General features: G+C 37.8%; 1 protein-coding gene across 1 annotated transcript; it reads left to right on the top strand.

Annotated features, from left to right (window-relative positions):
* The first annotated feature begins 1,246 nt into the window (after window positions 1-1,246).
* Window positions 1,247-13,733, top strand: LOC587381 (nose resistant to fluoxetine protein 6). The gene is made up of 16 exons (XM_787110.5): window positions 1,247-1,621; window positions 2,376-2,476; window positions 2,821-3,010; window positions 3,666-3,823; window positions 4,785-4,854; window positions 5,338-5,422; window positions 5,811-6,229; window positions 6,970-7,137; window positions 7,658-7,751; window positions 8,076-8,367; window positions 9,167-9,246; window positions 9,788-9,892; window positions 10,553-10,697; window positions 11,087-11,273; window positions 12,327-12,469; window positions 12,831-13,733. Exons 1-16 carry the CDS (start codon window positions 1,492-1,494, stop codon window positions 12,951-12,953), a joined length of 2,490 nt encoding a protein of 829 aa, XP_792203.4. The 5' UTR covers window positions 1,247-1,491; the 3' UTR covers window positions 12,954-13,733.
* The last annotated feature ends 209 nt before the right edge of the window (window positions 13,734-13,942 follow it).

The raw sequence follows: 13,942 nt of genomic DNA, 5'->3' as shown, positions 1-13,942 counted from the left end.
CTTGACGCAACGGGAATAGGGATCCCCTTCCCAACCCCCTCTAAAACCACTACTAGTTCAAACAGGTTCGACGTTTGCAGACTTTGCCCTCAAGAATGTGCCACATCGAGGAACAATAACAGAGAAAGGTCTTACGTTGTGATCATTGACGCATGCAGAGGTGTCGCAGAGAGGTGTTTTAGGGGATGTAACAGTCCCCTACCTTTCCAAAATGAAATTCAGTCACAAATCTCAGTGTCATTTTAGAGCCTTCTCCATGTGTAGATTTTAATGCTCCAGCTGTTCGTCCCTTCTATTCATTTTGCCCAAGCAGTATAATTACAAACATAATTATTTCATAGAAATGCACTCGTTTAAAATGGACAAATCGTCTTTTATATCTTAAAAATGACAATCACTTAAAATTAAATAAATATATAATAAATAAATAAAAAAAAAATGCATAAATAAATAAATCAATCAATAAATAAATAAATGAATAAAATAAATAAACAAATAAATAAAACAAGGGCAGCTAAGTCCTTACCAACGATATCGGCGTATATGAGAGAGAGAGAGAGGGAGAGAGAGAGAAGGTGGGGATGTTCTGCCCAAAATAGAAAGAAAAGAGCGAGTCTAAGCCTTTGAATGTATATTGCTTTAAAGGTACTATGTCCCTTTTGCAGCCAACCTCAAATTCTGTAGAACTTTGCAGGAATTATGAATATGTCATGTATGTCCTATCTGTGAAATTTAAAAGTTAGCAGTGTTCTAATATTCAAATTATGCAAATTATGCAATTATACTAGCTAGACTTTACTGTCAGACGCTATTGAGTGACTGGCTGGCTTTTTTTCTTCTTTGGTAATAACATACATAAAATGAGCTGTAAAGGGTACATGTGCATTTGTCTACATCAATAACCCCCTTCTTGTGATGGCCAAAATCAAACTGATTGAATCTTTGCGCAGCATAAAACGTATGACCATTCGATACAATGGTCTGAAAATCAAGACTATTACTTATTGGCTCTATAGCTCCTAAGTCGATTTGATAACTAATAGTCGTTATGTTCCAACTTGAAGACATTTTCGAGCCCTACCTTTTTTAGGGAAGTTCTAAATTAGTATTATCTTTCAAATGCCGTTTGGAATTTAACCTTTTCATTTTTTGGGCCTGCAAAGGGGACATAGTACCTTTAATTATGTTGAATTCGAGTTTGTGCCTATAGACGAACTTTATTCTGCAACACGACCTTGGACACGTATCAGCCTCTTGCAAAGTTATCTGATTACTATATATAACCATAGACGTAATACAATATAACCCAGTAAACCGAGAGACAAACCCTCAATTACCTGTTGCTTTGGACTCTTAACTTGCCAAGGACGTTTACACACTCTTATCACAGTTGCAGAAACATTTACATATTAGACCTTTACATCGGAATGAATAAAAAAGAAAGAAACGGCCGGTGTTCGTAAGACATTTTCACAACTCGGCCGAGTCAAGATGACGACGTTGGCACGGTTGTTGCCGATTGTTGTTGCTGCAACATTTGTTGTTGTTGTTTGTTGCTTTACAACAGTCCATGCAGGAGCGGATCCCTATTTGGACAAATACCTAGCATCTGTGAGACAAAGTGAGTATCGTGTTGCGTGCATTGGGATCAAATGGATGGGTTATGATTATGTTCGAAGTTACTATTTATAAACTAAACATAAAAAGTCGATAATTTGCTGAAGGATACTTGTTGAAAACTTCATGATAGCTCAACAGCTGAATTACATGGGAAGTACATACATCACGCAATGCAATACAAGGCCCAAAACAACATAATATGATATATACATTCATAATTGACAAGCGTATCATACCCCAAAGTATAGAAAAATGGATATAATACATGTATAATAAATGATCTTAAATGCAATTAAAACAAAGCCATAATACGTTATTATTATAGTTAGTGGTCACGGTTAATTTGACTTGGTCAGTTGATAAATCCATTAGAAGATTGACGAGAAGGTTGAAGTCTGGTAAACAAATCTGTGAGCTTTCTCATTACATGTACTATGTGCGTTTGGAAGAATAGGCCTATATATGATAAATAGAAGTGTCTCTTTAAAAGGAGGGTCCTCCAAATAACTTGACTTTCGACATATGTGACAAATAATAGCTGACAAGTTGGACCAAAATGTCATGCCAATATGTAGTCCTCTATCTCGATTCTTCTTCTTCTTCTTTTTCTTTTTTGTTCTTCTTCTACTTCTTCTTATGAATTCAAATGTTCCTTGTGATGCTCCCTTATTCTAAAATGACGAAAATCATTTATTATATACAATTTTAATATGTTTAATTTTCTCCCCCCCCCCCCCAACAACAACAACAAAAAGACAAGCATGGATTGGAGGATATCAGGAAGCTTTTTGCTGATAGAGGTCTAGATTTGAATAACGTTGTCGAAAACATGGGAAACAATCAAGAATTCGCAAAGGTAAGATTTTTAAGGGGGAGGGGGGGGGGGCATATTTTCCGATTTTTAAAATTTATTTCAAGGCTCGTCATTCTGTAGGTTAGTTACTACGTAGGTTCATTTCACCGAAGGTTTGTCATTCTGTAAATAGAATAGAGTTATATTTAATTTTTAGGAAATATAAAATAGGGTAAAAGAATAACACTAAGAAAAATTTAAGGTTAAAGGCATCATATCAAAGGAAAATATTGTCTATAGATATTATAGTTTCTAAACATTGCAATCATGTTCATATACAGCTTGCCATAAACATACTGCTCTTGCCCGCTTAAGTTCACTGCACCATTCTTTCATTTAATTTGCAGTTGTTGCTTGAAAAGCTATCGTCGGTCAGAGACATGGGCACAATTCGGGAGGGAGAGAATGGTGATCAATTCTACGTGTTTGATAACGAGGTGCCTGATCGACCAGAGACACTAGTTTTGGCTTCATGTCTGACCGACCTCATCAGGTTATTAGTCGATGTTTCTCTCAATGTTGAGTACGCTTCGAGAAGTGAGTACAACCTGGGGCCTTGCCCCCCCCCCCCACTCCCTCCAAGATTTTCAACAATGTAGAAAGAGCACCCTTACAGTAATAATGGCCGAATTTAAACCATCCCTGTTAGGCATTTTATTTTTTTAGCTAGATGACAATTTAGAAAGAGGTGAATAACCAAAACTGTTACTTGTCAGCTCAGACCCGTAACGCCCCTCCCCCTCCTCCGTCAGAGAATTCTGGATACACCTCTGTTGCTCCTAATAAATACTCTGGAACAACCACTCAGTACACCTCTTGATAATGTTTTTCGTCTCCCTTTTTTACAGATTGAAAAACTTCTTTTTTTAGACATTTAGTCGGCTACGATATAGAACGCGCAAACATGTATGCAAAATATTTTGTCGTCATAACAATCCTGTTCAATTTACACACATTTTTATTTTAGCATACCCCACCTCCCAAGGAGAGAGAAAAAATGACCTCGCTTAGGGTTGCCTCGTGATTCCAATAGATTATTTCTGATAAATCTAGCATTTCGGTAACTTTGAGTATTTCATATTGCTTTTCTCTTTCCTCCCCCTTCCCCCTCTTTCTCTGTCCCTCCCCCTCTCTCTCTCTCTTTCTTTCTCTCTTCGCTTCTTTCTTTCTTCTTTTTCTTTCTATCCTCCAGTGTGGGTATCCCGTGGTAAACTAGACGAAAGCGCATTTTATACGTTACTATTCAAAGACCCCGGTAACAGATGGTTGTGTCAGTCAGTGAAGGAAAATAAAACTTCACAAAATCCACCATTTAGCGGCAAGTACTGCTATTCTGCAGCGTTTAACATTGTAAGTATTGAGAAGGTAACAAAAGATAGACATTTTAAGACTCGTTTATAATATGACGCAACAAAGTCGCGGCAATGTTTTGCTCCCTTTTATCATGATGTAGATTGTAATACGATTCATATTATACTGTATCTTATAAAATAGAACTTTGCCATTGCCCGCGGTGTTTTTTGCGTCGGCTTACAGCGTTATATCAGAACAAGCCTTTATTTTGTATTAAAAGGTATTATATGATATAATATCGAGGTTTTGATGTCAAACTAAGAAGCCCTTGGTAGTATTTTTAATTTCCACTTCATTCAACAACAAAAAACTTTTACTTATACTCATACAATTATTAGCAGTATCCCCCAAAGAACTATGGACGATTTTTGTTCTTTCACGTTTAAGTAAAAAAAAAAAAAGTGGTGGTATGTTTTTGTCAAAGTATAGTACTTTCAAAGGCCATTGCCGCTTTTATCAGTTAACCTTGTCCAAAGGTTTTTTGTATTCATCCATAATATATCTCATGCGGTCTGAGGGCTACAGCCCACGATAGAACAAGATCGACAGCCCACTAGACACACCCACGAGACCTACAATGTTGGTCAAATGGGCCTTCTGGCAACTTTTTCGAGGATTCACTACATCGACGTCCAATGAGACCGACAGCCCACGAGACCGACAGCCCACGAGACCGACAGCTCACGAGACCAACTTAAAACAATTCTCTCTCCATTTTTTTCTTTGTTTAATAGACGCCATGGTCTATTTTCTCTCTCTCGTGGGTTGTTTGTCTTGTTTAATCGGTGCCTTTGGCAATGTATGTTGTAGAGGTTTCACTGAAACGACGTCACACGAGACCAAAATCTCTTTATCTTCCCCATTTTCCGTGTAGCTAGGACTACCCACCCTTGGAAATTTTACTCATTTCAATGAATCATTGTGTATATTTTGTTGCTCTTTGTGAAAACGTATGCAGCCTGCCGGCCTTGGAACCTGCGTACCAGATACGTGCACAGAAGAGGATGTCAACATCTTGGCATGGCTATGTAAGTAGGTCTAGACTAGAAGATAAATATGATTCTGCTCCCTTCGTGGACTACCATCCCCTGACAGCTCACCCCTCCAGGATAATAAATCTTGTGTATGTACCCCCAGACATTTGACCAACGGGACAATAACTCTTCGGACAACTAACCCATGGGAGAGGCCAAACCCCTGAACAGTTGCCTAAGACAATACCCCTTTAAACATTACTTCACGATTAATTGTCCGAAATGGTTGGGTCTGATCGACGGGGCAATAGGTCCGATTCGATAATGGTGTATAAAGCGCATATGCATTCAAATATTATTCTGTTTATATGATAATGATTAATTGAAACTTCTGACGAAAAAAAAAAGAGTTTCAACCAAATTTTGTCGCTAGGATAATCTTAAATACAAACCGAATTGACAGTCAACTATTTTTTTAATCTCTTTGATAACGGTTTGTTCTTGTTAATTTGTTTCCTTGTTTGTTTGTCTCCGTAGTGATGATCCTCATCGGAATAGAGCCGTTTTATTACGTAGACTGCACCGAACCAACTCCGTGGAATACGGCTGATATAGGATTCACGTAAGCCAACATATACACCTGACAACGTTTGAAATGATTACATCAGAAATGTAGTAACGGATTTGGTTTCATTTTCAAACATGAACTTGTACTATATTTTCATAAATAACAAAGAAGTAGTTCTACTTCTTAGCATGTTCTAATACACTTATACATATCCCTTCAAACGAAAAATATCATGAGAAAAATAATAGTCATAAGAAAGAAATGCGAGCCCGAGCTACGACGAGAACGTGAAGAAAATATTAATACTGTCAATGAGTTATTTATTTAAAGAGTTGCGGTTATATGGTTGGGAGATGGGGATCATAGAGATACGGGCAATTGGTACACATCTTTCTCGCCCTCGATCACCATCCTTTCAATTCTGCTTTTTTTAATGTCGTAGAGCTGGACTTGCTTTCTTTGCGTTAATTGTCCTATGTGGGTCCTTGTACGACATCTTTCTCCAGCAACTCGTCCTCGGTAAGATGCGTGGATACGCCGTGGCTGACGACGTTGTCAAGCGATCGTCGCAGAACGCAGTGGAGAACGACTACGAAAACGTCCGTGACGACACTGTGGAAGACGACCAAGGGTCGGATGTAGCGACGACCTCGATCGATAGTGCTATGGATGCAACCGATGATGTGCAGGAAGAGATGGAAGGGGCAAAGGTCAATGGCGGATACGACTTCCGGGTCGAAAAAGAGGTCAAAGATGGGGTCACGAAGGAGCCACCGGCGCACAAGAAGAACGTGGAGGTGGAAATTGATGATTCAGGCTCAAGCTTGCAGAGAGCTAAAAGATCGAATAATCTAGGATGGGGTAAGTTTTTTCTCTTCTGTTGACTCTATTCTCAGTCATATACAGACGCTAATAGCAATATTCCATTTACACTTCAGTCACATCGCCAAACAATCTCCCGACAAATGCTTACCACCCAAGGTAATATATATTTTTCTCAGTCTAGGTTTGTTGTCGGTCTGGTGGTTGTGACTCGAGTATAAACGTACACTTGAACCTTTTTTGGTCTAAGCAGTTCTTGCGATACACATCCTCACCATTTCATAATGACCAAACTGACAATGCTACCCTTATATCCCCCTTTATCTAATTCTTCTTTAGCTCATTCTTCTTTCAAGCCATTTAGTACATTTCCCATTTGCAATATATATATATTTGTGATAGTCATGTACTGCTTATACGATTTATTAGTTAATACATAAAGATTACAAGATTCAATCTCAAATTCTTATTCCGTATTAATCAGAAACCTTTAATTAGTATTGGTACATAGGTATAACCAGATCTGTAGTATAGCATGGGTCTCTAATACTTGAGGGGGAACCAGCTTAAGGGGGAGGGGGCACTGATATAATTACTCGAAGGATGAAATGCAAATAATGGTAAAGTGTAGATTCGGTTGTAGCGCCTTTTTTGTACATTCCCTTTTCCCTCTCCTTTTTCTTTTTCCTTATTTTCTTTTTCTTTTACCATTTGATCGTGGGTACGTGCCCATTGTGCCCCTATAATTACGCCACTAAACGAAAATGCACTTTTTTCAGCTGTCCTACATGCCCTCCTGATGTCGTTTTCCGCTGTGAATAACTGCAAGAAGCTTCTAAGTGCCAAGAAGACCAAGAACACCATGGCGGTCCTAAACGGACTGAGGGTAGTCAGTATGTTCTGGGTTATTCTTGGTCACTCCTGCTCGTTTTACATAGGCCGACTCAGTAAGCAAAACTTCAAACGGTAGTAAAAGACAAAGAATAAAGTGACTCAATTTCAATTTAAACTAGGTTTATAAACATTACAAATATGATATGAGACGGCAGTCCAGAGATTAATTGTGTCACGTTTATAATATAAAAGAACGGATTGAATGAACAAGTATATTAACATCTAAGATTAATTAGTTAGCACGAGGTGAATAAAAGTAAACATGTTTAATAAAACAATTTGAACATTATGGCAATATAACGCACACTATTTTGACGTATTTTAAGAAAGATTCGTGCAATCACAGATTGGAAAGAAGCATCTGATTGGGGTTGGATAACGTTGCAGAAGGGTTCATCACGATCAGGAACAAACAAACAAAAATCTGTTTGGGTAAGCATTCACTAGTTCTTCTGCACGTTTTTTCAGACTTTCGTCGCAGCTTACCTAAAAAATATGAATTTATAATAAGTGAAAATTTAGGTGCGCAGACGCAGGGCTCACCTCATTACTTATCTTACCTTTGCTCCCTAGTGAATCCATTGGAGAGTCTTATACTGACAGACGTCATTGGGTTCAATGCCATTACCAACGCGACGCTCTCTGTGGACACCTTCTTTGTCTTAAGGTAGGTATTTTGTCACGGTCGCCATAAAGATTTGAAGACATTCCTTGATGACGGAAGTTCTCATTATGCATCAGAGTCATTCAGCTTAAAGTGTTACCAATCGCTTGGAAGTATTTTGTTCTGTATGTTAGTAGTTTAATGTCAAAATCTGAGCTTCAATTATTACATTTGTTACGAGATGTTACAAGTTTACGTACCGTCACAATTAACCTAAAAAAACGCCATGTGAAGTGTTCGAAATCGCTTTCATTGTTTTAGGGTAGATTTCTTTTACAGCAAAATATTTCACTACCCCTATTTTTATCGCCTCTTCTTAAAAAAAAGCGGTTTCTTAGTCACCTACCTGACTCTGAAGCAGATTGACAGCGTCCGTAAGAGAAGCACTGCGCAATGGGCGGGCTTCTGGTCTCTGTTCTACTTCCACCGCTGGTGGCGCCTGACACCGGTCTACATGGCAGCCATGGGTATCTATGCACTCCTAATGCCTCACTTTGGTCAAGGATGGAATACGGAGGTCATCTATGAGTACATCAAGTCTATCTGTCGTCAACAGTGGTGGACTCATCCTTTGTACATCAACAACCTCTACCCTTGGCCTAACGTACTTGATGACTCGGTCAGTATTCATATCAATTAATGTTAAAAGAGATTTCTAGTTTTATTTTAGACTAGGTAGTATAAATATATAGTCTCAAGAGCAGCAAAAGTACTGGGCTTATAGAGTGTTTGTAGTAGACAGTGAATTCTACCTAGTTTTACAATTCAGACACTCTATTATGCCTTACGAATGAAAAGACATGTTTGGGCCTGCAAATTAGTTTCACAATGCTGTCCATCGACAGAATTTCTTGTAGTTTTACACTTTGACCAGTACATTTTCTGTGAGTCAACAGTCACACAGCACCCCCTTGGACACATATAGGGCAGATAAATATCCTGCACTAATACCGCCCATGAAGAAGAAAAAACACATCGCTGTTATTACCTTAAGAAGTTGTACTCCATGTCCCCTTGGGACACCCTGTTGCCGTTTCCCTGGCTCCTACATCCCCTGGCGAAATGCTCGACTTAACTATTAATTGAATTTTTTTCGAAATTCAATTAAACCTTATATATCACCTGTGATATTTTAAGTCTCAACAACTAACCCCTACAGGCATGACAGTGATAACTACCCGGACAATTACACATGTGCCTTTGACAATTGAATACTTGACTGTCTTACCCAAATCCGGAAAAAATATAAATGTGTCCAAAGAATAATTGTCCAATGATTTGCTGTCACTGGGCATGCGTGTCCGGGGGCAGCTGTTTAATTCTCAGGTATATCATTTTGAAAAGCTCTGTTTTTGTCATATCAAAATGCTACATTGAAACTCAGGAAGCTTTGAACCTTGTAATTCTCCTTTAATCAGTGTATGGGTTGGTCTTGGTATCTAGCCAACGACATGCAGTTCTACATCATCAGCCCCCTCATCCTCATCGTTCTTTACAAGTAAGTTTTGCTCGACAGTTTTAGAATATGTTCTTCTATATCCATGGTTTGGTTTGATTTTCCGTATAAAAAAAGCTTTTAAATGCATATCTACACAGAAAGATCTATATGGGACTACACGATGTCTGGGCTACTAACATTGATTTCCTTATCTTTCTATGCTCATTACTCAGCCAGTATACATTTTCTACCAAAATTGTTGGGCAAATGACATTTATTTGTAATCTTGAACATTCAGTGTAAGTTTCGTTTCATTCTGTGAGAATTCGTTTTCTTTTTTTTACCAGAACTCAAGTTTGTCTTTAACCAAATTTCACCTTTTATAGTATATAATGATTTTTTTTCGGCTGAAAATATGATAAAACATGAAATTATGTGCTTCGTTTGCTGATCGGTATATAACAACTCGATAACAGCAAGATTGCTAAGCGTAACACCAAACCTAAGCGAAACTATCCATTTTGCTGGTCTCTTTTAGTTCAAGTTCAAGTTGTTGTGGTTTATGCAACTTAAGTAAATTCCACCATCCTTCTTTATTTAGGAATGGAAAAGCAGGCCTTGCCCTTGTCGCGTCAATCATGTTTGTATCTTTGTCTTCGCTATTCGGACTCAACTGGCATTATGGATATACTATCAGCTCACAAGAGTAAGTATACATAAATTAGATGGGATATTGTGCATTGGATTTGCGGCTACCGTGGATAGTTGCATGTGGGAGTGGGTATGGATGTGGGTTTGAGTTTAATATTTGCGTGTGCATGTATGTATTAAGAGGGAGAAAGAGAGAGAGAGGGAGAAAGAGAGAGAGGGAGAGAAAGATGAAAGATAGTAAATAGGTGGTAATGTGAGTTGTGTGCGTATGTGCATGTGTAAGGGACAAATAGAAAAGAGCGGGTGTGTAATGTGTGTAATGTGCGTGTCTGTGAGAGAGAGAGAGATACAATTGAAAAGAGAGAGTGGGGTGTGCAGAATGTACGTGTGTGTGCGTGTGTGTGTCAGGGGGGGGGGTAGTGAAACAGAGAAGTCCAGAGAGTAGGGAGACAGCAAGAAAGTGTCTGTAGAATCACTAAAACAGGTGAAAAGGGAAATTTATAAATAAATAAACTTGTTGAGTAGGGCCTAAATTAGTCACTAGTCGCTGCATGTGTAGGCCTACGAGCTTGAATAAAGTCGGACTTGAGATCCATGCACCGTTAAAGATTATGAGATTTTTGCTGTTCAGTTTATCCATTATACCTAAACACAAATTTGTTTTTCTTCACGTGATTGGTCAACTTTAAATTTCATGCTCACCTTCTTCTGTTAGACCCTACACGGACAATGTTCCTGATCCCGAGAATGCTGACACCACCTACAGTAAACCATATACCAGGATCCCGCCCTATCTCGCCGGCATGGTTGTAGGCTATGTCATGTTCAAGCTCAAGGGAAAGAGAATCAAGATGCCCCCGGTACGTTGACTTGTGGTGCTAATATTATTGTTAATAACAATAAACAATAATAAAGATAATGATAATAATATTAATGATAACAACAATGATAATAGTTTGATTTTGTTGTCAGTTGTCATCTGTTAAATTCATCATACATTACCTTCATCTGATTATTTTGTTCTTTTTCTTCGTTACGATGGTGACTGTGATAACTTATTACCACTTAACATTCAGTTCATATTTTTATTTTTTTAATATCAGGATCAAGATGGAAAAAAAGTAACATACTGATTTTGTGTTCTTTTATAAATTGATTTGAATAAATAAATAACTTTACGTGCAGTTTGGCAAATGTCTTATTGACTTAACTGACATATATTTCTACCACCATCTACCACCAACTTTAGCTGATGGTGATTTCTGGTTGGTTAGCTGCCCTAACCACTCTTTGGTTTACTCTGTATGGAATTTGGTTCTCCTACCAAAGGATGGATGTACCCCAGGCCACGGCTGTCATGTATCTCACCTTCTGTCGTCTGGCGTGGGGAGTTGGTGTTGGCTGGATCATCTTCGCTTGTCTGCAGGATTACGGAGGTTCCTTCCTATCTTACTTCATCTCCCTAGTTATTTTTCTTCCTTCTCCTCCTCTTCTTCCACTCCACCTTCTTCTCTACTTCTCCTCCTTCTTCGTCGTCTTTTAATCTTCTTCATTTCACACCATCATCTTCTTTTTCCGCTCCTCAGGCTCTTGTTTTCCTTCTTGTTTATCATCATCTTCTTCTCTTTTACATTTTGTCTTTCTTCTTTGAAGACCCCCTACTGAAACTGTTTACCGTTAGTACTTACATTTCTCTGCATTCAAATTTAAAGTTTTGCTCCTTTTCCACATTGCCCTTGTTTAAGGATGTTTACTGTACATGCACTCTTCACGTAGTTTTAAATCCGCAACTTTGTTAGTTCATGATTTTTTTTCTGCAGCCCTTACCAAAATTTTACTTGAATGAATTTTGTAATGTACATTATTAAGCTTGAATAATGGTATTGAAAAATCTTAACTGTAACAGGGACATGTAAATGTCTCCGATTGCAATTCGGACATTGAAGATGTGTACCACCTCAAGTATACATTAAAGCAAAATGTTGACCGTAAATACAAGTGCAATTTCAAGATATTTGGTAAATTGGGTTTAAAGGCAGGCTTTACTACTTCAGCCAGAAGGGATTAGACCGCCCAGCGAGCCAGCGAGATCACTGTAACAGGTGACTATCTCATTAACTCAGCTCTCATTTAACATAAGAAAAAGAGGATCATGGGGGACCAACAGGCACCGATTAGGGAAGTTTTCTATATAGAGGGAGCAAGTAGCTACAAGTAGGACAGTGTGCCTTTAAGGCGTTACCCAGTCTAATTGGATCATGACCAATATTGTCGTCACTATCATTTCATTTGATATAAAAACATCATGTGTGCCCATACCTTTGGCGTTGTCGCCATTAAACGTTTGTGACGAAATACGTGGGACGTGCCCTTACAGAAAGGCTGTTGAACTTCGTCTGACTGTGGAATAAGGGTCGACTTTCATAGCTCTCTCTCTCTCTATCTCCCCCCCCCCTCTCTCTCTCTCTCTCTCTCTCTATCGCTCTTAGGTCCTATCGGTGCCATCTTGAGTTGGCAGATCTGGATTCCTCTAGCCAGACTGACCTACTGTGCTTACCTGATCCACCCTGTCATACTCTTCAGCAGGGTCTACTCTGACGCAGTCTTGTTCCACACGAGTTATATTACCATAGTAAGTATAACAATGGTAATGACTTCAATTATTAGTATGTAAACGTTTCATAAATCAGATAAGATAATCAAAATCATATTATATGAATTATATAGGAAACTGTATTATTCAGCCGTTGAATTATATAAACATAGCGTTTTTTTTATATAAAAAGAACAGAACTATGAAGACAGCTTTCTGCCTTGCCTACAAACTGAATCGGATATAACCCAGGTTCGAAACCGAGTCACGTCTTTCGGATGGTGACGTTTAAGGTCGGTTCCCAGACGTATTGATACATTGTATATGACGTGTGTGAAACCAAAATTATGACGTGATATATATATATATATATTTATATTTATGTTTCATTTTATTTCAGTCTTATCTCTTCGTCGCAAACGTGGTCTTGTCTTACGCCTCTGCCCTGGTTCTTTCTCTCTTGGTCGAGGGTCCTACCATGGGCTTGGAAAAGGTCATGTTTGGAAAGTTCAAGAGGTCATAGGTCATTACTCCCAGTAGATAATGCGATAGTTTTGTTTATGGAGAAATAAAATACATACATTATTACTTACAATAATCTGTTAAGAACATTAAGAACGGCGTAATGATAAAATCATCTGGTATACTTGGTTGCGTATTTTGTATGATGTGAGACAGTGATGAAAACAAATAACAAATATTATATTATGTAATAGCGCCCGAGTTTGGAGATGCAATAGAAAGGCATCATTGGAACCAGAGAAATATGACATATTCTTATACTATCAAATTGTAACATACACTTTTGTGTTCGTTTTGTTACCACATATGTGCCTGAGGAAGCTCAAATAATATCAGAATTGTAGCGAATATAATTGAGCTTGTTAATATCTATCTGACCCGATTTTTGTCATTATTGTGGTTGTATTTGTAATATTCGATGATTTAAATGATTTAAACCTGCAGTAAAACAAAACGCACATCCCATCCCTTTCAAAAATCAAGTAAAGAAATCAATCGAATTTGCAATTGGCCTACGCTACATTTTCCACTCCCTTATCATCAATTTCGTGATGCCCAATTTGAATCATCTGTCATTGATAATGCTTATTCTTATAAATTTTCCATTATATATGTCTTCACACTTTGCATATCAGATTATTCAGTTCGTAAATGATTTTTTTCTCACAATTGAATCTATTTATAAAATCTCTATCCATTTAAAGTTTAATAGTTGATAATAGGTCAAGGCTGTGAAATTTGATTGATCATGTTTACAATAAACCAAATTATCGAAAACATAGCTGCATTTCTTACCTTTTATATTTTCATGCCATTTTTATTTTTTTTTTCACAGTAATTCTTGTTCTCTCTTTTCCTCAAATGAGGTCTTTTTTTGCCTAATTTCAATACATATTTACATTAATTACTCAAGGATTTAGTGAAAATAACATTAGCTAAAATTAAAGTATATTCAACCATTCTTCCAGCTTAGTGTTATTTTCTTTGCTA

The sequence above is a fragment of the Strongylocentrotus purpuratus genome, unplaced genomic scaffold (genome assembly GCF_000002235.5).
Source record: "Strongylocentrotus purpuratus isolate Spur 01 unplaced genomic scaffold, Spur_5.0 spur5_scaffold_7, whole genome shotgun sequence".
NCBI lineage: Eukaryota > Metazoa > Echinodermata > Echinoidea > Camarodonta > Strongylocentrotidae > Strongylocentrotus > Strongylocentrotus purpuratus.
This window is presented reverse-complemented; position numbering and strand designations above follow the sequence as displayed.

What these genes read in the sequence shown, in the direction of transcription:
- LOC587381 (XM_787110.5), top strand. Translation starts at nt 1,492, where the DNA reads ATGACGACGTTGGCACGGTTGTTGCCGATTGTTGTTGCTGCAACATTT. An exon ending in CTAACGTACTTGATGACTCG is followed by an intron (nt 8,368 to 9,166) that starts GTCAGTATTCAT and finishes TCCTTTAATCAG; the next exon opens with TGTATGGGTTGGTCTTGGTA. An exon ending in ATCCTCATCGTTCTTTACAA is followed by an intron (nt 9,247 to 9,787) that starts GTAAGTTTTGCT and finishes TTCTTTATTTAG; the next exon opens with GAATGGAAAAGCAGGCCTTG.